Raw genomic sequence first — 23,630 nt, 5'->3', positions numbered from 1 at the left:
GCACCATTTTAACTGAATTGATTTTAAAATTTATTTTAATTAAACTGGTGTAAATTTTGTGTTTAGATGTGGCTTAAGTCTCAGCCTGGGGCTGTGAAGAACAATTCCTGGTAAATTGGCTAGAACAAAGTGGTTTTCAACCTTTTTTCATTTGCACACTCCTAAATAATTCTGAATGGAGGTAGAGACCCCTTTCGAAATATTAGACATAGTCTGAGGACCCCCAGGGGTCTGTTGAAAACCACAGGTTGAAAACCACTGGGTTGGAAGAAGGAAAGGGAGAAGGCTGTATACGTCAGGCTGTTGTAGTTAAGACATTTCAAACAGCTTATTTCAGGTCTTTTCTACCAGCCCGATAGCATTTGACAAGGCTTGTGTTCTGATCAAAGCAGAATCACGCTCCAGTGATTTGGTGTGAGCACAATGGTAGATTATTTGCAAAGAAGCATCTTGTCCACAGAAAAACTGCAAGTGAAGCAGAAGTTATATTTAATAATGACAATTAAATAAAACTAAATGGAACAGCCCAGACTTTGTCACCAAGTGAAGAAACTTCAAATTAAGCCAAAAGAAACCACCCTTCTTGCAGCCTTTCTGAAGGTTCTTTTTACAAGAGACAGGTATTGCGGCTGTTTCAATTTTAAACTCTGAAGAGAACAGCACAAGAGATAATGCATGGGTTGTCCTGGACCCTGGGGAGAAACCGCAGTCTGCCAACAGGGGTAAATCCCTTTTTGTGCAATATTGAACTATTGCATTTAAAAAAAATCTAGTATTTTACAAAAGGTGCATATGGCAAACACTGCAACTGCTCAAAATTGTAAAAAACGAACGCAAGCCCACAATCCTGCAAACAAATAGGCACATGCTTAATGTTATGGTAGCCTGAAACAGGGTGGTCCTCCCCTGTAAGGACCTGCAGGCCTGGGGCCAGCCAGGTCTGTTCAATCAGCCCACCTGTGCCATAATTAGCTGCATCTTAGCGAGAGAGGGCAGGACTAATGGAATCAGGTGACAGCCTGTTAAGCACCCATGCGTCATACTAGGTCTGAGAAGGCTGACTTTGCAGTAGGAACTACAGAAAGTGACAGTCTCCTGAAGAAGGGCCTGAAGAGGTGAAGAGATTTTGAGAAAAGAGTCTGGTCTCTATTCCAAAGCCAGAGAAGAGGCTGGGAACTGAGCCTGGAGGATGGGCTGAAGAGGAGCCTAACTCTTGTACGACTTTCCTTACCCTGGAAGGGGGTCTGAATTAGATGCAATATAGCTGTAGGGCAAAGTTGTGGACAAAAACAGGCCATTGGAGGGCCCAAGAAGCATCTAGGGGGTGCTAGATGCAAAGACTCCTGCAATGCCATGCCCTGATGCTAGGGGTCGTGCGGTGAATGAAACACCCATAACCCTGTAAGTAATGTTAAAAGTTAAGCTTGTGCCTAAAGTGTTGGCAGGATCAGTGCCTTAGGGAGCCTAGCTTTACATCACAGCAGGCTCCCAGTTCCACAGCTGTCGGGGGTCCATTTCTAAGGCAAGCATATGGACTGAGGCCTGGGATCTCTCTCTAACCCAGTACAACAGCATGGGTGTATCTAAGGAAGGTAGACTGAGGTCTTTGCTGTTAAGAAAGCCCCTGCGTATGGCATAACCGGTTACGCTGGCTCAGTTTGAATCATTGACTAGTGAGATGGCAAGACTCTGCACCAGTAGGAGCCAGTCTGTCACATACAGGACATTTGACCAACTCTGTCCCTTATGGATGAGTAATCTTTTGGCACACAGCTGTGAGTAACTGAATAACCTTTGAACAAAGGAAATTCTGTTAAATGGATGAACTTTTACTGATAGCCAGGAAAGAAGCAGCTGTGATGCAATACTGGCATAGAGAACTTTGTGACCAATGTATGCTGGGCTAAGATATATATAAAAACCAAAGCCTTCTTCAGCTAATGCAAGGTGTTATAGGATACTTAACATAAGTGAACAGGATTATAGAATTCAGGTCAAGTAATTGCTAGAAATGTGTGCGATTTATTTATATATAAACACATGCAGTGTTCTAATTTCTAATTGTGTGCTTAATGCATATTAATATGTTGATGTGATTAATTATATCTATGAATTATTCATACCGCATTAATATTAAGCACACTATCAATGTAACTTTGTGTATAATATACAAAATCACACACATTTGTAGTGATTATTGGCCAGAATTCTATAATCCTGATCATTTATGTTAAGTATCCTATAACACCTTGTGTTAGCTGAAGTAGGCTTTGGCTTAAGTAGAGGGGTGTTGTACCATGGTACAAGCCTAGGAGGTGCCTTTATGACCTTGGTAGTGGTAATGCATTTCTTCAGAACAAAGAGATAAGAGGTACACCTGGTACCATTAAAAACAAGGTGGAAAGATGACTGGCTAAATCTAGCCTCAGCTGAGGCATGTGGTACCTTTTTACTTGTGAACAGGTAGGAGAGCCTTGGGGTATAACTTTGGAAGCACACCTCCTGTGTAAGGTGAACTTAATACGGCATGAGATCATAGAATATCAGGGTTGGAAGGGACCTCAGGAGGTCATCTTCAGGAGATGGCTTCTGAAAACTGGTATTGTATTGAGCTGTTTTTCCCCTGTGCTATACTATTGACTTTTCTGCAATAAACAAGGCTGATATTGGTTATTTGGTCTCGAGTATATTTCATACAAACCAACATGTGATCAAGCAATTGAAGATACAATTTACCATCTGCTGAGAACCAGCACTAAAGAGCTTCCCTACCTGTGTGACTGTGAAGATAAAGCCTTTCCATTCCTCCCCACTGTCATAGTCCTCGACCTGAGAGAATAAAAAGTAGAAACCTAAGAGTGACTCCAAAACCAAGTATTTCCTGGTCTCTGCTGTGTATGTCCCTCTCACAGTCCCCTCTGAGTCTGCATTTTTAAGTTGACTTAAAAAGGAAACCAGCTGGAACTTGTCAGGTTTCCTCACTGTCACCTCTTAGCTACAGCCTTTTTGTGCTGAGTGTTCAATCTGTACTCTGACTAGGGTGACCATATTTCCCAAAGGGAAAACGGGACACCACGCAGCACTGGCCCAAGCCCTGCCTGCCCCCCTGGACAGGGCTTAAAGGGACTGTCCAGGCCAAAATGGGACATATGGTCACCTAACTCTGACCTCCTCTGGCAGCTCCCCTTCTGATTTAATGCACAGGATGCCATAGTGACTACCTACCATGAGACTGAAGACAGGTACAATCCCTCTGTATGACACCCTCAAACCCCTTCTCACATAATGTGGAGGGGGTGATAGGCTATGGAAAACTGATTCCCTTTGCCCAATACTTAGCGGGGTGGAGGGTGAGAGCAGGTGCTCTAGAGAGAGGCAAAGGGACCAGTACCTCATCACTACACATCTGCCTCTCAGCGTGTATGGGGTGGGGCACAGTAGGGGATGAAGACCCCCATGTAACTATTTTGGAGGGGGGAAGAGAGTAGAATTCCCCCTCATGTACTCCGTGCCCCACATTCATCTTCACCACTCCCTCTTGCTTTTTTATCCCATCTTTCCCATTCTTCCTCTCCTCGTCCCATACCTCCTCACCCTCACTGTATGTGAGAGAGAAGGGAAGTGGAAGTGACCACTGCACCAGAGGCAGACCTGGGTTCCCTAACTGGCCCTGCCACCAACTTGGTGTGTGACCTTGAGCAAGTCACTTCTTAGCTCTGCGCCTCTGTTTCATCTCACATCCTGTCTGTCTTGCCTAGCTAGACTGTAAGCTCTTCAGGGCAGGGAGGTTCTCTCTAACTAAGTATGTACAATGCCTAGCACCATGGGGTGCCACTCTTGCTTGGAGTGCTATGGAATGCATATAAGTGAAAGAGATGACATGGGAGGAAGAGAAGGTAGAGACAGGCAGAAGTTGAGCCCTGACACAGAAGGAGCGGGGGGAGGAGAAGGAGGAGCCCCCTTGCTTCAGCAGGGAGCAACAGTGACTGCATGTGCAAAGGAAGCCCTGAAACTGCCTCCCAGGGCTGGAAAGAGGGGAGTGCCATGGTCCCAGAAGATGGAGAAGCCCTGGAGACCCCTTCCCAGGCCAGGAGTGGCAGTGTTCTCTTCCAGAGGTTCCACTGTGTGTGCATTTGTTATTTAAACAAACTAGAATGATTCCAAAATGCCCCTTCCCACCCCCAAAAGGCAGGGGGTATCATGCACCAAGCTTTGAAAAATAACAGCCCTGCCACTGCTTTTTGCTATGTTATGGGGATCAAGAACAGCTTGGGTCAAACACGGCAAATGTGCACAAGTCATGCCTTACTGGGTTCACTCACCTTCAGCTCCACTTCCTCATTTCTCAGCATCAGGATGAACTGTGCACCGTACTTTTCATCTGGATAAACATTCACTACTGATGTCAAATTCGTCAGCTCTAGTTTCTCTAAATACTGAGAAAGAAAAGAAAGACGGGCATGCATTAGAGCACATCTAAACAAGTCAGCTGTTCCCAGCAGACGCTAACTGAAACAAGAAAACACCAGGGTTTTCTTAAATTTCAGATTAGTGCCATTAACATACATGGCAATACACAGTCCTTTATTTCTTCTTTGAGAAGCTGTTTTCAGCCACAATATACATTTTTGGGCAAACTTCTCACCACTCTTCAGTGTGGGTATGCAGCACGGATCCCAGAATTCAACAACGTTCCCAGACCGATTACAAATTATGCTAGATTCAGCTCTGGGTTACACTGATGTGTCCCATGTGGAGATACATAGTTATTTTACTGATTCACCCTGGCAGCCAAATATGGTGGGTCCCATTAGCTGCACTAGAGGAGCTTAAAAAGTTGAGTCTCTCTGAGGCAAGAGATAACTAGATGGTGGGACGGAGGTTGTCCTGCATGGAGAAACTCTAGGAAGAGCCCACTCAGCAGAGAGGGCAGGGTAAAATATATGGGCCCTATCGTGCCAATAAACACACAACGTGAGTAAATGTTATTTATTGGCAGGATAGGGCCCTCTCATGGGGTGGCTTGCCCCTTTACCCACTGTACCCATGACAGGTATCTTTAAGGAGAGTGAGCCCAGCTCACCTGTAGGCAGTCAACTCCTTAGGTGGCTGATTGGTGGCTAATGAGCACCTGCCTCTGATTAAAAGGCAACCAGATGTCATTTATGGGAGACTACTCCTAAGAAGAGGAGTTCCCAGGGAAAGGAAATAGCTCCTCACAGGCTGAGCTCCCTACAGCCATGTGCCCTCGGCAGAAGAGTTGCAGTTAGCAGGAAAGCCATGGCTCCAGGGAAAAAATCAAGGTTGAGAGTTAGCAAAGGGCTTGGCTGTGGGATTGATAAACTCAGAAGTTGTCTGTCTCCTGGCTGAGAAGCCTGGGTGTAGTTCAGTCATGCATTCCCACTAGTAAATCAGACCCTTGGTTATGGGGATGCTGTGTGACAAGCTAAAGCCACTCAGGGAAATCGAGGAAGGGTGCACCTCCACTCCTGGACCTGGCAGCAAGGGGTGCATATGGATGGCACATACATACTGTTGATGGGCTCATAAACTTTAGTTTGAGCTCCCCCCATCTGTGCTCTCCCTTCCCAGGCTGCCCCTTCTCCAGGGGGTGTCTGTTGTGGAAATCTGACTGCTCTGAGGCCACTTCACTGTGGCTACTTTATACTGACATGGAGTGATAAAACTCTTCTCTTTACCCTAAGGTTCCCCCAAGCATGCCACTGGCAAGAACATTAGAGCTACAACTGAAAAACAAATAACAAATGTTAAAAGCTGGGAAATGCAGCTTTAAAGAGACACTTCTTACACAAAACACCCACACAACTTTTTAGCTTTGAGCCCTGTAGACTTACAACAGGAGTTACAGTACTTCACTAAATGTTCCCTCTGGAAGTTCTCTTGTTATGGTTGGTTTCAGAGTAACAGCCGTGTTAGTCTGTATTCGCAAAAAGAAAAGGAGTACTTGTGGCACCTTAGAGACTAACCAATTTATTTGAGCATAAGCTTTCGTGAGCTACAGCTCACTTCATCGGATGCATACTGTGGAAAGTACAGAAGATCTTTTTATACACACAAACCATGAAGAGTGGGGTGGGGGGAGAGAAAACCTTTTGTAGTGGTAAACACCCATTTTTTCATGGTTTGTGTGTATAAAAAGATCTTCTGTACTTTCCACAGTATGCATCCGATGAAGTGAGCTGTAGCTCACGAAAGCTTATGCTCAAATAAATTGGTTAGTCTCTAAGGTGCCACAAGTACTCCTTTTCTTCTTGTTATGGTTGACTTTTGGGTGAGTAGGAGGTGTCTGTGACTATGCATGGATCTGTTGGAGAAAAAAATAAGGGAGAAAACATCTTTCTCCCATCACAAGTCCATCTCAGTATGTACATTCTGTGATGGGGAACATTTTGGGGATGTTACTTGAGTTCTGTGGAAATGTACAGTAAAAGTATGTTAATTCTTTAGGGTAATTACCTGGGAATTGCTCATGTGAGCATCTTGCTCAGTTACCTTCTGATTTGAATTGAACAGCACTTACAGCTCCATTCATTGAACAGAGTTGTTGCTAATATAACTGAAGTAGTTTCACTGAGCAAAGGCACCGACTTCCACTGGTGCCAGAAGGTGCTCGCCCCCCGTCTGCCCCCAGTCCCACCATGACTCCACCCCTGCCTCGCCCCCTCCCACCCATGCCCTGCCCCCATTCCAACCCCTTCCCCAAATCTCCGCCCCGGCTCCGCCTCTTCCCCGAATGTGCCGCATTTCCGCTCCTCCCCCCTCCCTTCTGGAGCTTGTTACGCTGCAAAACAGCTGTTTTGCGGTAGCATGCGCTGGGAGGTAGGGGGAGAGGCGGGGATGCGGCGCGCTCAGGGGAGGAGGCGGAGGTGAGGTGGGGCAGGGAGGGGAGTTTGGCTGCCCATGGGAGCAGAGCACCCACTAATTTTTCCCTGCAGGTGCTCCACCCCTGAGCACCCACGGAGTCGGCTCCTATGTCACTGAGCAATATGGATTGGAGCTTTTGGTTTAAGAATCATGTTATAAACCATGCTATAAAGACTGCCTAAAGCAACAGAACTGATATGTTCTTCATTTGCACAAGTGTAACCAAGAATAAACCCAGTGAAGTCAATGGACCCACAACAGGGTATATCGTATGTGAGAGAAGAACTGGATCCCTTATCTATAAAATGGTATCAGAAAAATATCCCTGCCACACTGCTCTGAGAAGCTGTACACAAACAACATGTGGTTGTTGCGAGCAGAGTTTCAACCACAGTTCAAATGAGACAGACTATGTCCACGTGGGATATGAAAGAACTTTTGCTTTGTATTGGCCCTCATTTCTGAGGTGCAGAAAGGCAGAAGCTCTGTGTTGGAGCAGTTTATTGGACGGACTGGTTTAAGTACCCATATGCAAGATGCAGAAGATGTGCATATTATAACTATACCGCACCTTTCAACCTGACTGGTCTCCAAACAATTAAAAAAGTGTATATACACATACAGCAGCTGCTTCTGAGGTAAAACATGAGGGAGGGAAAGTCTTAGTCAAGGACTGAGCAACCTCCCTGCTCTCATAAGTGCCATGTGCAACATGTTCGTGAATGACCCTGTATAGTAAATGGGCAGGAGTTAATGGGTGATCAGGATATTTTGAACTAAGGTTTGTAAAGCACATTGAAGATCTAAAGAGCTGCATATGTGCCAAGCAAAAGGCTAAAATCATTGAGTTAATATCAAAATGTTGTGTTGCTTGCAGTGTGCTCCCCACTAGCCATTGGTTCTCATCTCAAAAGTGAATATACAGAATAGCCTGAATGACTAAGAATCTTCCTTTTGTTAGGAGTAGACACACACTATTTTTAGTATTTGTATCACTTTCTACACTGTAACTCAGGCTCTCTGTTGCAGTGCTTGATACATGTTCCATGGGCTTCAAAGATGCGAGAACAGGGATGGGAGAGACACTTGCAGTAAATGAGTATATACTCACTTGGTGAAAATGGCTACTAAAAATAATCATATATACATACACACAAGCATGTTGTACTACTCACGGTTGGGGTTTTCTTATCACTATAAAAGAAAAGTGTAGTCCCTCTGAGTTCTGTCCAGTACTGTTCAAAATCCTGTTGGAAAAGGGCAAGAGTCAGTTTACCTGGAAAATCTTTTTAGCCCCCAAAGAAAAGTGAATGAAATATGGATAAGAAAAGTACCATAACCCAGGTGGGTTTATTTCAGTGCTTTATAGTTTGGTAAAGGTCAAAGACCTTCTGTTTTATAACTTCCAGCAAATGAAACAATTTGTAAAATTATTTCATTCCAGGTCAGGAGTTCCGATATATAGACTTGGGGGCTGATTCATTACTTTGCTACTCCAGTTTATGCCAGTGTAACTCTATTGGCTTCACTGGAGTTATTTAAGTTTAAAACTAGAGTAGCATCGTAGTGATCCACATTCAATATCTTGGTTATGGTAACTGACCAAGTATTGGTATCAGTATGGATTATCAATAGCACTGACAATATCTCAGTACTGATGACCAAGTAGTTTATATTTTTTGACATTTTTGCCCCTCATTTAAAACGTGAACTCCAGCCTGGGGGAGAGAACTGTTTAATAGCTTTTATTTTTCATATTGCTCTCCCTAAGTTGCATAAAAAGCAGACTCCGTACTGAAAACAGATGAAAAGGGGGGCTGGAATTTGTATTAATTCAGACTATAATGACTGTGATCTAGGGTGGGAAACGGGATTTGGGTCATCTAGGGCAAACAGCAAACTAGACAAAATGCAGACTTTCCTCTCACCCCTGTCATCAGTCAGTTTGTTTTAATTATTTAAAGTAGTTAGGGATCAGGGCAAAACCAGTCACTTATTGTTCATCAGAGATACTTTCTTTGTACACCTCTTTATTTATTCCATGATTTCTACTATAAAACTGGAATCCTTACATCTTCCTCTGTTGACTGGGAGTGTATGATTACTACTTTTTCCCTCAAATCCATCAGCTAATTTCTGTTAAAGCTTTAGGTAGTGAATAGCTGTCTAGACACCTTCTGACCACACGCATGGGCCAAGATTAAAAAAAAAAAGTGTGTGTAAAGTTAGGCAGGCTATTAAGTCCATTTCTAGATGTGACGGGTTACCGCCCACTCTGGAGTGCCACCTGATGTCCTGGGGTACCACTGAGCCCGCCTGTTCCAGCAGCCGAGCTACCTTACCCTGTCCTGCTAAGCCAGGCCCTCAAGCCTCCTCTAGCACACACACAGGTAGGGACACACCCAGCTGCAGAAAGACACAGACACTGAAATCAGTACTGCATGGGAAAGCTTTCGGCTAAGGAATTGCCCAGCACTCAAGTGCATGCCCACTCTGGAGAGTAGACCCAAAATTGTATTGTCTTGCACAGAGAACTGTACAGTGTAAGCTAACTGAAATTTGCCTTCTCCCTCAATACGGAGAGAGATATGCACAGTTTTTTGCACCCACCCCCCCTTCCTGTGTTGTGAATTACACAAACTGGGTTTAAAACAAAAACAAGTTCATTACATACAAGAGATATATTTTTAATTATTTTTGATTATAAGGGATAGCCAACAGATCAAATCAGATTACCTTAGTAAATAACCCCCCTTCCCCGCAAACTGAGTTTAACACACTAGCTAGGTAGGATATAAATTAGCAAATTCTCACCCTGAGTGATAAACAGGCTGGCAGATTTTTAAGGCACAAGCTGCTTTGGCTTTCTCAGGTTTTCATACACAGGCTAAAGATCCTTTTAGCCTGGGACTATCACTTCCCACAGTTCAGTCCTTGCCCCTCAGGTGTTGGAGAGTGAGAACCCCTTTGATGTCATTGTCCCCCTTTTTATATCTTCTTCTCACTCGCTGGAAAGCTCTTGTGCTGTGACCTAGGTCAAACAGTTCCCATTGCGTAGTGATACCTCTGAGATGTTTCTATTGTACACAGTTCCTGGGGTAATCCTTGTGCTTGTGTGCATTTCCTCAATAAGCCATTCACATTGTTTGGCCCTTTTACTGTCGTACCTGGCAGGCTGCTTGTGGGTGTTTTCAACCTCACAACATGTTTCAGTAACACGTAGCCAAACTTTATAACTTCACATACAACGATAGCACATGCAATCCAATGAGATATTAATGTCTAGCAGAGCGAGCCTTTCAGAATACCTCAGAAGACATACTTTGTACAAAACTCATCCTAATTACATGACAGTGGTGAATATTGGGGTGTCACACTAGGTACCTAACTAACTGGGGTCTGATTTTTTTTTTCAAAAGTGCTGATCACCCAGAAGCAATCATGTGGAATCCCCATCATTAGAGGTTTTTAAAAACAGGTTGGATAAACACCTGTCAGGGACGATCTAGGTTTACTTGGACTTGATCTACACATCCTGCCATTGTTCCTCTGAACAATCTAGTCCCACAAAGATTAATATTAACTGTACTGGTTTGTTTGTTCACCAATATCTCCCTCTAACGTAAAGCTAGATTGTTACGCTCACAGTGACACTTTATCTACTTCTCCTTTCAATGATGATAGACTATCGATTTGCAACCAGCTATTACCTTATTGTTGTAAATCTTCCCTGTAATGAACATGCTAGTTAGTGATGGGAAAGGCTGTAAGACAATTGCAATTAAACACTCTGCTCTCTTGTCTGAGGATGCATGAGAAACATATATTGTGGGCAAAGCCTTTCATTTTGGGATTTTATTTGTTTAAAATTGCCCAAGTATTTATCAGTGTTCATTACAAAAATTAAAAAATAAGTGAAAATCAGTGCATAAAATTAACGTAATAGTTTTCTGGGTAAATACGAGGATGGTTAATACTGAGAGGCAGGAGGACAGAAAAAAGCAACAAAGAGAAAAGGAAGAGTATTGAATGTAAAAGCAGCTTCAGGCTGTGGTGTATTTCATGAACTCTACATTAACAGTATGTATACATGTACCCATGCATGTACCATGTATCTCTTCCACTACCTTGCCTTACTTTAACAGACAACCTTATATTTACACTGAGACTAATTTATTATTAACCTAAACACATCCACCTGTTTGTCACATACTTGAGTGCTCCAAAATTTAGGTGAAAATCAGTAAAACCTTTTGTAAAACCTGGGGATTTTTTGATAAAAGTTGGTTTAAAAAGAAAAACAAAAAAGAAGGGCCTTACTTATGGACTAGTAAATGAAGATAGCAAAACTGTAAAATGTACTTTTGAAAAAGTACTATTTTGGCAAAAAAGTGAGTGTTTCTCACACAAGGGTAAAAACTGCACATCTACTAGGCCTGACAAACTAAGGCATGCAGGATATTTCCCCCCAAACCTCTACCTGGTGACCTCTCCCCCATAGACTTCAGTCTCATAATAATTCTTCTCAGTTCTCCAGAACCACTTGTGGACTAGGGTGGTTCTCCCCTCAGCATCCTTGTAAGCCCTGAATGTCTAGAATGGGGTTATGCTCTCTGGACTGACGGCCTTCTTCCAGCTTCAGCCCCAAAAGAACTAACGAAGGCTGCTAGGCCCCGTCCTTGGTTAGTAATTTTGGCCAAGAACAGAGAAGTGCAGGACGACAGGCGAAGTTTCACCTTTTGTTGTCATGAATGAGTGATACTTTGCTTTACTGAAAATGCACTAGCTGACTGGAGGAATTCCTGCTATCTGCTTACTGGGAAAAGCTGGTAAAGACGTTGCTCTGCATGGCTATATAGGGTGCAAGGCACCCTCTCATGCTCCTCCTGTATGGCAGGGAAGCAGCATCCCAGGGACTGACTCCATCCCTCCCCCAATGCTGGCTGATAAACTGAGGGACGTACACTGCACCAAGCATGGACCTGATACACGGTATGTTCCTCTCCAGCCCCATTGCAAAGGAGACCCAGATTGTGAATCTTGATCTGCTTCTCAAAGCACGAAAGGCAGCCCAACCTGGTGCTGCCTTATACAATGACCTTGTGGCAAAGCTACAATTTAGACCAATGAAATTGGCAACATTTCACGAGAAGAATATTTACTTTTGAAAATGAGTACTCAGGTGACTGACCCTCTCACACAACTATAGTTGTCAGGCTCCCCACTTTGGATAACGTGTAAAAGAAGAGGGATCTGATTCTCCACATGCCACTGTAGCTCCACTGAAGTCAGTGAATTCCCCCCCCCCCCACACACACAAGAATGAGCTGACACAAGGGCTATACACCAATTTAGTCTCTCATAACCCCCTGTTCTGAAGGCTTAAGAAGTGCATAGTTTTTATACAGACACTCTGCATAGGCATGAATTTCACCTTAATAAGAATGAGCAAAACCAGTCACTCTGCAAGCTCTATGCATTCTGGAATGTCTTTGGGTCACGGGTAAACAAACTCAACACTGCCTATAAATAAGGTGCACAGACTTGGTCACCTTTATTCCAACTAAAATTAATAGAATTGTGAACCCGTGCTGCCTTCTCAGCATAGCACCTGCTCTGTAACAGGCTGTCCAGAATTGCTATTTCAATTGCATGTAATGCTAGTTTTCCCTTTTCCGATTTGTTGTGTGATAATGCTGTGGCCCGAGGAATAATGGCCACGTTCTACTCAAGGCGTTATTGCATTTCAGAGGTGGGTGAAGTGATTCCTATTTGTAAAATGCTTGGGGATTAAGACCAGAGGCATTATATAAATGCACATTTATTACTATTAAAGCTATTGGGGGGAAAGTGTTACTAAACATGGCTATTTCCATCATGCTAGATAAAATAAAGAAATGTTTTAGAATAAGTCTGATTGCTGCTAGCTATTTGAATAGCAAGAGTAGTAGTTTATTTGGGGTTTCTTGGTGTTTCAGTTTACTGTGCGATCAATTACTATGGATGTGAATCACTCTGCTATTTTTGTCTTTCAACTGAGTCCATCCTTAGTAGCATGTAACTCCTGTGTGCTCTCCGGCTTCATCTACACTGCAGTTTCCTCCATGTTATGAAACTTTTCTTGAACGAATTTTTAATTTAAATAATTCTGGTGGCTGGTGCCTCAATTTTTAAATAGGTATTTTTAAAAAAATTATCTTTAAAAAGTAGCTTTGGCAAAATTATGTTCTGTTCATGCCAGCTAGCATACCAGTGTCAACAGAAGTCATTCTTTAGACATGGATATAAACTGTAGGCAGATGGGGGATCCTTATTTCTCTAACTGATTTTCATGGCTCTGCCAATTATGACATCAACATTGGCATTTATCTGGAGCTGAAAGAAAGAAGAGCAGGGAGAGACAGGCAAGGTTGCCTTTAAGGACCCGATTCTGCAAAAAGAACTGTGCAAGTTGACTTTTTGGTTGTGCAGAGCCCTATAGAAATCAATGGGGAATCCACATGGGCACAGAGATCTGCTCATGCGGTTCTCTTTATCACATTCAAATAGACTTTGAAGGGCAAGTAATGAATGTGCATTATCTAATTTGTTTATTATAAATAGGCCTTGACCGAGAACCATAGATCCAAGCCACATACTGTCTTTAGGGAAATCTGACTCCAGATCCAACTACAAACTTCACAGCTTCGTTCCGGCTCTACTTTTTATTCATAGCAGATACACATTTGAGCTGATCCCTCAAACACAGAGTTCCTGGCGCTCTGCTTGATCGTAAAAGATTGCATGTTGAAGTTTGGAAGAGCGATGTCCTGTCCTGGTCTTCCTAGCAATGTTTTCCCCTCCTCAGTCGGTTATATTGCGTACTGTGTGCCAGTGGGTCATTTTCTTCTGTGCCTACAGCTGGCTGTCTTTCAGTATGTGAAGTTTTGGAGACTATTTCAGGATGAAAGGTCCTACATAAATGTTATATTATTTTATAGTATGCTCCATATACAAGCATACATTGTTAATGATGGGTCATATCTCAGATTGAAGTTTTTATTTTTCTAATCACTGGTCCAAGATGAGAGCTTCAGTCATGTATTGGTCCTCAAACGCCAAGATTTTCAAAGATGAGAGTCTAAAAGTTAGGCTCCTAAACTCATATTTAGGCCTAACTAAGTGACCTGATTTTCAGAGGAGCTGAGCAATGCCATCTCCCCTGGACTGCAACAGCTGACACCATTTATAATATTTCTAGCCATGATGGTTTCTGAGGTATTGCACCTTAAATGTAATGCTGATCCCTTAGTGTAGCCGTGGGGTTTTTGCATTAGTCTAGGACTATCTGTAATAACCTCAGTACACATTTGGTCAGTGGCTTAGTTTATTTTTATTTTATCCCTTTCACTGCTACACATATTAGGTTTCACATACTATCAGCAATCCCCACTATGTTTATCAGCAACGCATACCCCTAGGGGAGCTTGGGGAGACCCGCTACAGTTTTAAACCCTGCTGAAACAACATTCTAGGGAAAGGTTTCAGAGTGGTAGCCGTGTTAGTCTGTATCAGCAAAAAGAATGAGGAGTTCTTGTGGCACCTTAGAGACTAACAAATTTATTTGGGCATAAGCTTTCATGGGATAAAACCCACTTCATCAGATGCATGCAGTGGAAAGTACAGTAGGAAGATATATATATATATACAGAGAACATGGAAAAAATGGGTGTTGCCATACCAACTCTAATGAGACGAATCAATTAAGGTGGGCTATTATCAGCAGGAGGAAAAAAAACATTTGTAGTGATAATTAGGATGGCCCATTTCAAACAGTTGACAAGAAGGTGTGAGTAACAGTAGGGGAAAAGTTTCAGAGTAGCAGCCGTGTTAGTCTGTATCCGTAAAAAGAAGAGCAGTATTTGTGGCACGTTAGAGACTAACCAATTTATTAGCGCATAAGCTTTCGTGAGCTACAGCTCACTTCATCAGATGCATGGGGGCAATTAGATGGAGTGTAATGGGTAATTAGATGGAGTGTAAACCTCTGCAAAAGCCAAACTTTTGGTAATATCTATTGTTATACCCCTGCTCCTGGACACTTTTGACCTAACCTTGATAGCAGTCCCTCCATTTATTAAAATTTCATAAGGAAATGCAGTTCTGTAACAGACCACTCCCATTCCTGAAATTAATAGTCTCAATACAATCTTCCATGGCCTTTTCTGATGCCCAAGAAAATCCTATTGCAGTGCTGAAAAATTATCAGTTACATGTATGATTCACAGATACTAAGGTCAGAAGGGACCATTATGATCATCTAGTCCGACCTCCTGCACAACGCAGGCCACAGAATCTCACCCACCCACTCCTGCGAAAAACCTCTCAGTGATCTTGGTGTTGCGCAGTGAACTGCCAGTATGTGAGCTAGTGACTCTGGAGAGAGAGTGGCTTTTAAAAGATTCCACATATGGGAGAAATTGAAAAATATCTGCTGTTTATTTCTGGACTGTTACGCAGCATAATGAAACTTCAACCAATCTTCCATGTTGGAATACATCATTAATAGTGATGTTCAAAAATATCACTGTTCTGAACTTCCTCTTGCTATATTGTAGTTTAAAAAAAAAAAAAAGAGTAGTAGTTACTTTTCTCTTTGTGAATAGTCTAACCACCGCACTCTACTAAAAAAAAAATAATGGGGAAATACAAGTTTACCTTCAAACTTATTTTTGAAAAAATTCATATTTGCGCAGTGATCAAGCACAGAAAATATTAAATCTTTTATAGCCATGACTGGGTCGGGGAAAGGATTATAACGGAAACTGTTTTGCCGTCTTAACTATAATGATCACTATCATCAGGAGCTAAAATAGAGAAATCTATACTAAAAAGCAATCAGCATGTTCAAGGACCTGGTCTGTAAATACTTACTAATAATGTTCACACATGCATACAAGATCAGGATCAGGGCATAAATTATTATCCAGCCTCATAAAAATTCCACTGGACTGTGTTTCCAAAGTAGTCCATAAATAAAAGTTAAATGATTTCAGCATTATATATTTTTAATTATTGTAAGTCATCACCATGCTCATTTTAAATGCTCCATGACTGAGAATTTCAGGCTTAAGACTAGTATGGGATATTTCAGAACAAGATAAACAAATCAAACTTTGCTCTTGTGGCTTAAAGTGTAACCTAAGTGTCTCATCATTATTGCAGCTCTGAAATCAGTCTCAATCAACTTTCCTGTAGATTATAAAAAAAATATGATGGGGTACTAAATAATTATTATGGTGTGTAATGCAGTTCTTTTGATTATATACATTTATAGAATAAAACTGAAATGGAGTAAGAGTCCATTGGAAAACCCAAAATAAACTACAGCTTCAGAAATCAACATCTTTCTCCATCTTTGCTTGTTATAATATCGTCTACAGAAAAGGAAATGCACGTCTATAAATATGGAGACTTTTATGGTACATTTTATATTTTATATTATTTTGTTAAAGAGTCTATTTAGTTGAATATATATATATATAAATAAGAATCTGAAAGCAAAAAAAAAATAGTAGTTTCAAGCATGGGAAATATTACTCTCTGATGCAACAGCAGAAAGTGCCAAGAGATACGCAGGTTTTGTTTACACACAAACTTGACTGAAATAACTAAATCTGTTTTAATTCATGCCTTTAGTTATTTCAGTGCAAATCTGCGTGTGGATACTTACTTCAGAATAAGTATTTCAGAATATTTTGATTTTGCTTACATTGGTAAAAAATTGACTTCAACTAAATTGTAATGGGACACTTTCATTCTGAAATAAGTGTGCACAGGACTTTCACTAAAATAACTAAAGGTGTGAATTAAAACAGATTTAATTATTTCAGTGCGAGCTGGGGTGCAGACCAGACCTAAGGAACAGGTCTCAACACCTGTAATGAGTTACAACACATTTCTCAGAAAAAGTTTAATTGAATGTAGCTGCTCGGATTGTGCACCTTACCTGGTTCCGTGCCCGTCTGACAGATAGAAACCCTTCAAAGTACAGGGGCAGAGCAGTAATCCTCTGTCTCGCTTGGAAGATTTGTCGTGGGGCTGGTACAGGGGTTTTCTCAGGCTTAGCCATCCTGCTCCCTCCCTATCCGCTGAATCTTGGCTGTGTTCTTTTCCTCTGTGTATTCTTGTCTGCTTATCTTTAGCCTCTGGCAAAGGAAAGGTCGCCCCGGTTTGAGAGAACAAGTTGACGGTACAAAGAGGAAGTCTTGGTGGTTATTTTAAAATAAACAACACACCGCACAGACCCCTTTCTCACTGTATAATCCGAAGAGGAACAAGATTAAATGGATTAAAGGAAACTTTCCTAGCATGCTATTTGTACGTTTCCATCCTGCAGACCAAGGTTCACAATCACAAATGATAATTATGCCATTTCTTACCGGGATTATCATTATTGGATTTAGTTGGGGATCTGTCAGAGAAACCTCCCTCTCACAGTTCACAGACTCTGGAATCTTTACAGGTGACCTGCAAAGAAAGAGAGATTGTGCCCGTTTGCTTCTGAAATGTTTGTTTTGGCTTTTTAAAATTCCACTTGGCTTTTTACATTAAGAATGTCTGACGATTGCTTTTGCTGGAGATCTGGTGGAATTCTGACATAAGAGTGATTGAGAGAAGAAGGTATTTTTAGTGAAAACTGCTGTTTTTGTTGTTGATACATGTGTAACTCAGATTTCTGATAAACACTTGGGGGGGAAAACTTTCTTTGTGAAAAATCCATCATCCCCAAAAGTTCAGATAAGGTGTGGGAGAGATCCCTTTCCCAGGGTGAAATTCTGGCCCTACTGAAGTCAATGGCAAAACTCTTGTTGACTTCAACAGGGCCAGGATTTATCTTCAGGTTTGCGTCCCTTCCAGAAATCCTCAAGAAAGAACAGGGACAGCAAGACATTGTGATATTTCTATACGTAACAAACAAACAAAAAGTATTTGAAAGCGTGCTCTAGAAAAAGGGAACACATTTTCCCCCGTTATTCTTGTGGGTTACCTTCAAGGCTCCTTTTCTGCTTCCCTGCAACCTTCACGCAGATCCAATAGGGCTTTAATATATGTGACCTGCTTGCGAGGCAACTTTTAGACTGTGCAATTGCTAGGCAAGGATAACAGAAAATCTGGTACTTCCCAGAACTACGTGAAAGTAAAATATCGATTTTTACTCCGCAAGTAATGACTTCTTGGAAAAATCCATATTATTAACTTTTTCTAAGAATTTATTAGATGGCAAATTTTTTCCAATTGTGCTACTTTTGGCATATTTTTGTAGTAAAATGGCAGAACTTGACTCTACTGGGGAAATTCAGCAATGGGGCAAGATATGCACCATTTTTGTGACATTCAGTAGCTGAAGAGCGGCACTTACTGAACTCCCAGCCTTGGAAAGCCAGCACAATCTAAAACCACCATCAGTTCAAAGCAGAAATTAACATGTAATAACTGATGCATTCTTACTATATTTTGACAGATTACAGCATGATTTAGTGAAGGTTTTGACCCCAAAAATTTTTATATTTCAACTCAGAGGTAGACCCTTGAGGTCTAAAGCATTACTATCTAAATAATACTAGACCTGACTGACAACTGTGCTGCAATTTATGTGGGTGTTTGTCTGTACATCATGAATGCAAAACGGACGTAAAATGCTAGTAAATCAGAATGGTAGCATTATACGCACATTGCAGGCATGTGAATGACTATATAAATTTGTTAGTCTCTAAGGTGCCACAAGTACTCCTTTTCTTTTTATAAAAAGTGTAGGGTGTTGGAGAATCAGTTCCTCTGTTTAACTCTTAAGAATGCTTCTTTTTAATAAAATCACCAGAAACAGCATGTCACGTGTAGTGTAAAGATTCTCACACTTTAATTACCACTTTTCTGTAACAGTGTTACCATATTAATGTACATCACTGTGTGATGTTTCTCTAAACAGAAGCTTGCTGTAGTAATCTTGTTTTGTCACTGATATTTAAATAGCAAGGATCTGTAAACCTCTTAACTATTCCTAAATAAATAAGGTTTCTTTTTTTTAAATACTTTTTTGGTTGTATTTTAAAGTGACTGTTTGTTCTCAGGGAGTTGCCTTCTCTGCTCTACAGCAGTGTGTGAGATAGCTTCCCTTTTGAATTTTTCATGATTTTTTGTTTGTTTGTTTTTTTGAACACAAACTGTAGGATACGTTGTACCATTTAAGAGGTAACATTTAGACCTGTTTGAAGCTTCCCTTTCTTTTGAGACGTGCCATTTATGATGAAATGTCATCCATTATACCTTCCCTAGTGGAAAAGGTAATTTTCACAGTGAAAGAACTCCAACCTGTTCCCCAAAACTTCTTGTAACTTTGTTTTTATAAAACTAAACAAAACAGCAACCAAACAAACCCAAAATAAATTCCAGGCACATCTGCAATATTGTTTTATATTTTCATAAAACTTAGATTTTTCACTTGAGGCATCTGGCTCTAGAGGATCTCCTCAAAACCTCTGTTAAGATGCTAACCTATTCTGCATTGCCCTATGGCCCTTTTACTCTACTCCAGTGGAGCAAACGTACCATGAAGACAGCAGAGCTTTTTACCAGGGAATATCACTAGTACAGATGTTTTATGGATGGCGCTGAACTGACTATAATGGCTCTCTGCTGCTCCCTTTGAACTCCAGTTTAGAAGGAATGCCAGGGCTACCACCACAGTGCCATTGAACTCCAGCTATTTTTGGCTGCCAGAAGAACCCCAACGGGCTACTCCAGCCTCAGACAAGTTAGAGCATCTCCGAGGCTGCAATTAGAAGACTTCAAAAGGTCTTTACTTTTAAATGTTTGCAGAGTCTAGTGTGTCTCTATGTACCTATGCAAATCCCATTACAACACACATTTTAAGCAAAGGCAGATGCAATTTTCTGGGACAAGAAAAGTGAAATGTTTGAGAAATTGCTCTTAGCTGAATACTTGATGTGATTGTGGGTCAGTTATGCCAATGGAGAAAGATGGTAGAAACTGCCAGAGCCATAGGGCTGATGTCTGGTTGATATTTGTGGTGCTGGAAATGGCCCACCTTGATTATCACTACAAATCCTCCCCAGCCCCCCGCTCTCCTGCTGGTAATAGCTCACCTTAAGTGATCACTCTGGTTACAGTGTGTATGGTAACACCCATTGTTTCATGTTCTCTATGTATATAAATCTCCCCACTGTATTTTCCACTGAACGCATCCAATGAAATGAGCTGTAGCTCACGAAAGCTTATGCTAAAATAAATTTGTTAGTCTCCAAGGTGCCACAAGTCCTCCTTTTCCTTTTTAAAATAGTCATGGACAGTTAGACTGTGAATTTAAAAATAAGCTAGGCCTGACCACAAGAGAGGTACACTAGTAAAGAGGATATACTCAGCAGCATGCAGCTGGAACGGATGAAGAGCTGGAGCATGTGGCTTCTGCCAAAAGCAGACTTTGCAGCTTGTTGCCGAAAAGGGACCAGAATGATCAAATGACAGATTTTCCCTGTCCTTCTATGGGACAAATTTTCAAAAATGGCCTCTGATTCTTCAATTTTTAGGTGCTCACCTCTGGCACCGACAGCCTAGATTTTAGCAGAGCTAAGCACCAGCAGCTTCTATGAATCTCAATTTGAGTGATGGGTGCTCAGTGCTGCTAAAACATCAGGCCTTTGTATCCAGAGCTGGGCAGCCACAAAATGAGACACACATTTTACAGCACTTCACAAAACAAAGCCCCCAACATGGCCTTTTAGCTGTGAAAGGCATAATAAAAAAAATGTGGGCCTCAAAGCTAGAATAGCACCTGTCCCATGTTAGGCAGCCAATATGCAGGAGTGAGAATCTTGCACAGCGAGTACTGTATCTTAAGAGAATAATGTTACCCACCCTTGTGAACTGCTTTGGGTTCTGCAGCTGAAAACCACAGTTTATTGACCACATTTCTCCAGGGGGGCTGACTCAACCACCCAGAGATTCTACAGCTGATCTGTAAACCACTGACTGAGGGGGTGTAGGCATTGCCTGTGGGTCTCAGAAGCTGGGATTCTAGCCTTGGATCTGCCCCTTTTCTTGCTGCGACAGTTTACTATTTACCACACTGTTCAGCGTGAAAGCATGAGGGGCTGCAAGTTCAGGACAGACTAGCTTAGCATGGGTGGTGCAACAAGAGGGTGAGTGGGGTGTATGTCTAGGAGCTTGCAAAGGGAAGGTATATGAATGCACGATGGCATGGTGCAGGGACAGCACTGGGTGCAAAAGTGGCCAAGTGTGAGTAAGAATGGGTGGCTGAGAGCAGGCAAGGCAGGGGTCTGTGTTTGAAAGGATGGGCACAGGACAGTGAGGGCTGTGCGGGAGGACGATGGGGGGGGAGGCTGGTGTCTGTGTGAGGCAGCAAAGCGTGGGGGGAGGTGACAGCATGCATGGAGCAATGGGGGGTAAAGGGGTAGTTCGGGGGGGGGGAAGGGCGCGGGTACGCAGTGAAACAAAGCCGGGGGGGGGGGGGCGATGGGGCTGGGTGTGAGGGAGACGGGGGAGGGCGCGCGGGGTCTGCCCAGACGGCAGGGCTGGGGGTAGCAGGGGGCGAGGCGGGTGTGCGCAGGCCGGGCACAGTGGGGACCTGTGGGGTGGATGGGCGGGGGTATGGGCGCGTGTGCCTGGGGGGCGGGGCCGGGGGTACGGCCGCGTGTGCGTGGGGGGGGCGGGAGTACGGGCGCGTGTGCCTGGGGGGCGGGGGCGCGCGGAGGGCGGGCGTACGGGCGCGTGTGCCTGGGGGGCGGGGCCGGGGGTACGGGCGCGTGTGCCTGGGGGGCGGGGCCGGGGGTACGGGCGCGTGTGCCTGGGGGGGCGGGGCCGGGGGTACGGGCGCGTGTGCTTGGGGGGCGGATGTGCGAAGTAGCTCCCTGTCTCGCCTCTGACCCCTCCCGGCTCGGGCCGCCGACTCTGTGGGAAAGAGAGGCTCGTGCGCAGGCGCAGCACCCACCGGCAGGCGGCGAAGAGGGAACGGCTGTCTCTGACGCACGCCCCCGTTAACCAATGAGCGTTTCTCATCCCCTCCCTCAGCGGGAGCGCGTGCGCAGTGGAGGCGCCCCCGAGTTTTCAAATCGCCGAAGCGGCGACGGGCGGCGCGCGCGGGCGCGCACGGGCGCGGTCTGGTCCGGGAACGGCCGCGGCGCAGGCCTGGGGGAGCGCTGGAGCCGACATGGCGGAGCCGCTGGTGAGAGAGCCGGGTCCTGCCCCCCGCGCCCGCATCATGGCTGCTCGCGCCGCCGCTCCCGCCTTGGGTGCGGGCTGAGGCTGCTGCGGGGTGGTGGTTTCCAGGGCAGGGTGCTGGGCGGGGTTCGGGAGGGTGAATGTGGGGGTCCTACCAGGGCGTAGTGACTTCTTGGGTGTGTTACGGTGGCGCCCAGGAACCCCCCCCCCCGGGGGTAGTCCGCGGTGGCAGGTGACGGAGCGAGGAGCGATGGTCGCAGTGGGGGAGGGTGTAGGTTGCATGTCAGGAAACACGGTTTCACCGGGAGGGCGGGGAAGCCCTGGAATGGGTTCCCCGGGGAGGTGGCGGAATCTCCCTCCTTCGGGGTGTTTAAGGTCCGGCTTGACAGAGCCCTGGCTGGGGTGATTTAGTGGAGGATCGGTCCTGCTTTGAGCGGGGGGTGGGACTAGGTGCCCTCCTGAGGGCCCTTCCAACCCTGATCTTCTGTGATTAGGTGTATTATGGTAGCGCATAGGAGCCCCACAGGGGGTAATTATTTCTTAGCTGTGTTATGGTAGGGCCCAGGAGCCTCCCGGGGGGGGTGGGTAGTTATTGCTTAGGTGTGTTATGGTAGTGACCAGGAGCCCCACTGGGGGTAATTATTTATTAGGTATTTTATAGTAGCGTCCAGGAGCCCCCCCCGGGGGTGGTTATTTCTTAGATGTGTTGCGCTAGTGCCCAGGAGCCCCACGGAGGGTAATCATTTATTAGGTGTGTTGCGTAAGTGACCAGGAACCCCACCGGGGGGTAGCTATTTATTAGGTGTGTTACGGTAGTGCCCAGGAGCCCCCTCCCCTGGGGGTAGTTATTTCTTAGGTGTAGCCCCACAGAGGGTAATCATTTATTAGGTGTATTACGGTAGCACCCAGGAGCCCCCCAGGGGGTAGTTATTTCTCAGGTGTGTTATAGTAGTGCCCAGGAGCCCTCTCCGCATGCAGGTATTTACGTGTATTACAGCAGTGCCCAAGAGCCCTGGTCATAGGCCAGGGCCCCATTGTGCTCTGCATTGTACATCCTTCCCTGTGGAGCTGGCTGACTGCCTAAGCGTACAACAGTGGGTAGAGCCAGTCATATATGGGTCGGCTGTCCACTCTACCTGTGACACAGGCCAGCCCATCTCCCCTGCAGTCTCCTTCTTGTTGCAAGTGGGGTGATGCTGCCCTGTGTGATGGCAGCTGCCTGTTGCAAGCCAGGTGGATTTTTCTGGCTTCTTAGGGCTTGTCTACGCTACCTGCCAGTTTGGCAGGCAGCGGGTAGTCGATTTATAGACACGATAAATAGACCGCTGAGCGCTCTCCTGTCGGCTCAGGTACTCCACCAGAACAAGAAGCACAAGTGGAGTCGATGGGAGAGTGTCAGCTGTCAACTTACCGTCGTGAAGACACCATGGTAAGTAGATCTAAGTATGTCGACTTCAGCTATGTTATTCACGTAGCTAAAGTTGCGTATCTTAGACCTTCCCCAAGTG

At 44.1% G+C, this 23,630-nt stretch overlaps 2 protein-coding genes across 3 annotated transcripts in view; one reads left to right on the top strand and one right to left on the bottom strand.

Moving 5' to 3' along the window:
* STAP1 (signal transducing adaptor family member 1) overlaps window positions 1-16,996 on the bottom strand; it is a 29,267-nt gene extending 12,271 nt beyond the window's left edge. The window contains exons 1-5 of the mRNA XM_077814320.1: window positions 16,874-16,996; window positions 12,497-12,499; window positions 8,061-8,132; window positions 4,323-4,436; window positions 2,773-2,829 (exon numbers count right to left, since the gene is read on the bottom strand). Of these exons, the coding sequence (XP_077670446.1) occupies window positions 2,773-2,829; window positions 4,323-4,436; window positions 8,061-8,132; window positions 12,497-12,499; window positions 16,874-16,996 (369 nt within the window). The remainder of the gene's footprint in view (window positions 1-2,772; window positions 2,830-4,322; window positions 4,437-8,060; window positions 8,133-12,496; window positions 12,500-16,873) is intronic.
* A 5,021-nt stretch (window positions 16,997-22,017) lies between these two features.
* The window catches only part of CENPC (centromere protein C), a 72,055-nt gene continuing 70,442 nt past the window's right edge, over window positions 22,018-23,630 (top strand). The window contains exons 1-2 of one of the 2 annotated variants that reach the window (XM_077814833.1): window positions 22,018-22,126; window positions 23,472-23,551. In XM_077814833.1, coding sequence (XP_077670959.1) covers window positions 23,507-23,551 — 45 coding nt within the window. In that variant the 5' untranslated portion in view covers window positions 22,018-22,126; window positions 23,472-23,506. The remainder of the gene's footprint in view (window positions 22,127-23,471; window positions 23,552-23,630) is intronic. The other variant, XM_077814834.1, reaches the window with a different exon arrangement.

The sequence above is a fragment of the Eretmochelys imbricata genome, chromosome 4 (genome assembly GCF_965152235.1).
Source record: "Eretmochelys imbricata isolate rEreImb1 chromosome 4, rEreImb1.hap1, whole genome shotgun sequence".
NCBI lineage: Eukaryota > Metazoa > Chordata > Testudines > Cheloniidae > Eretmochelys > Eretmochelys imbricata.
Note: the sequence above shows the minus strand (reverse complement) of the source record. Positions and strands in the feature narration are given on the sequence as shown.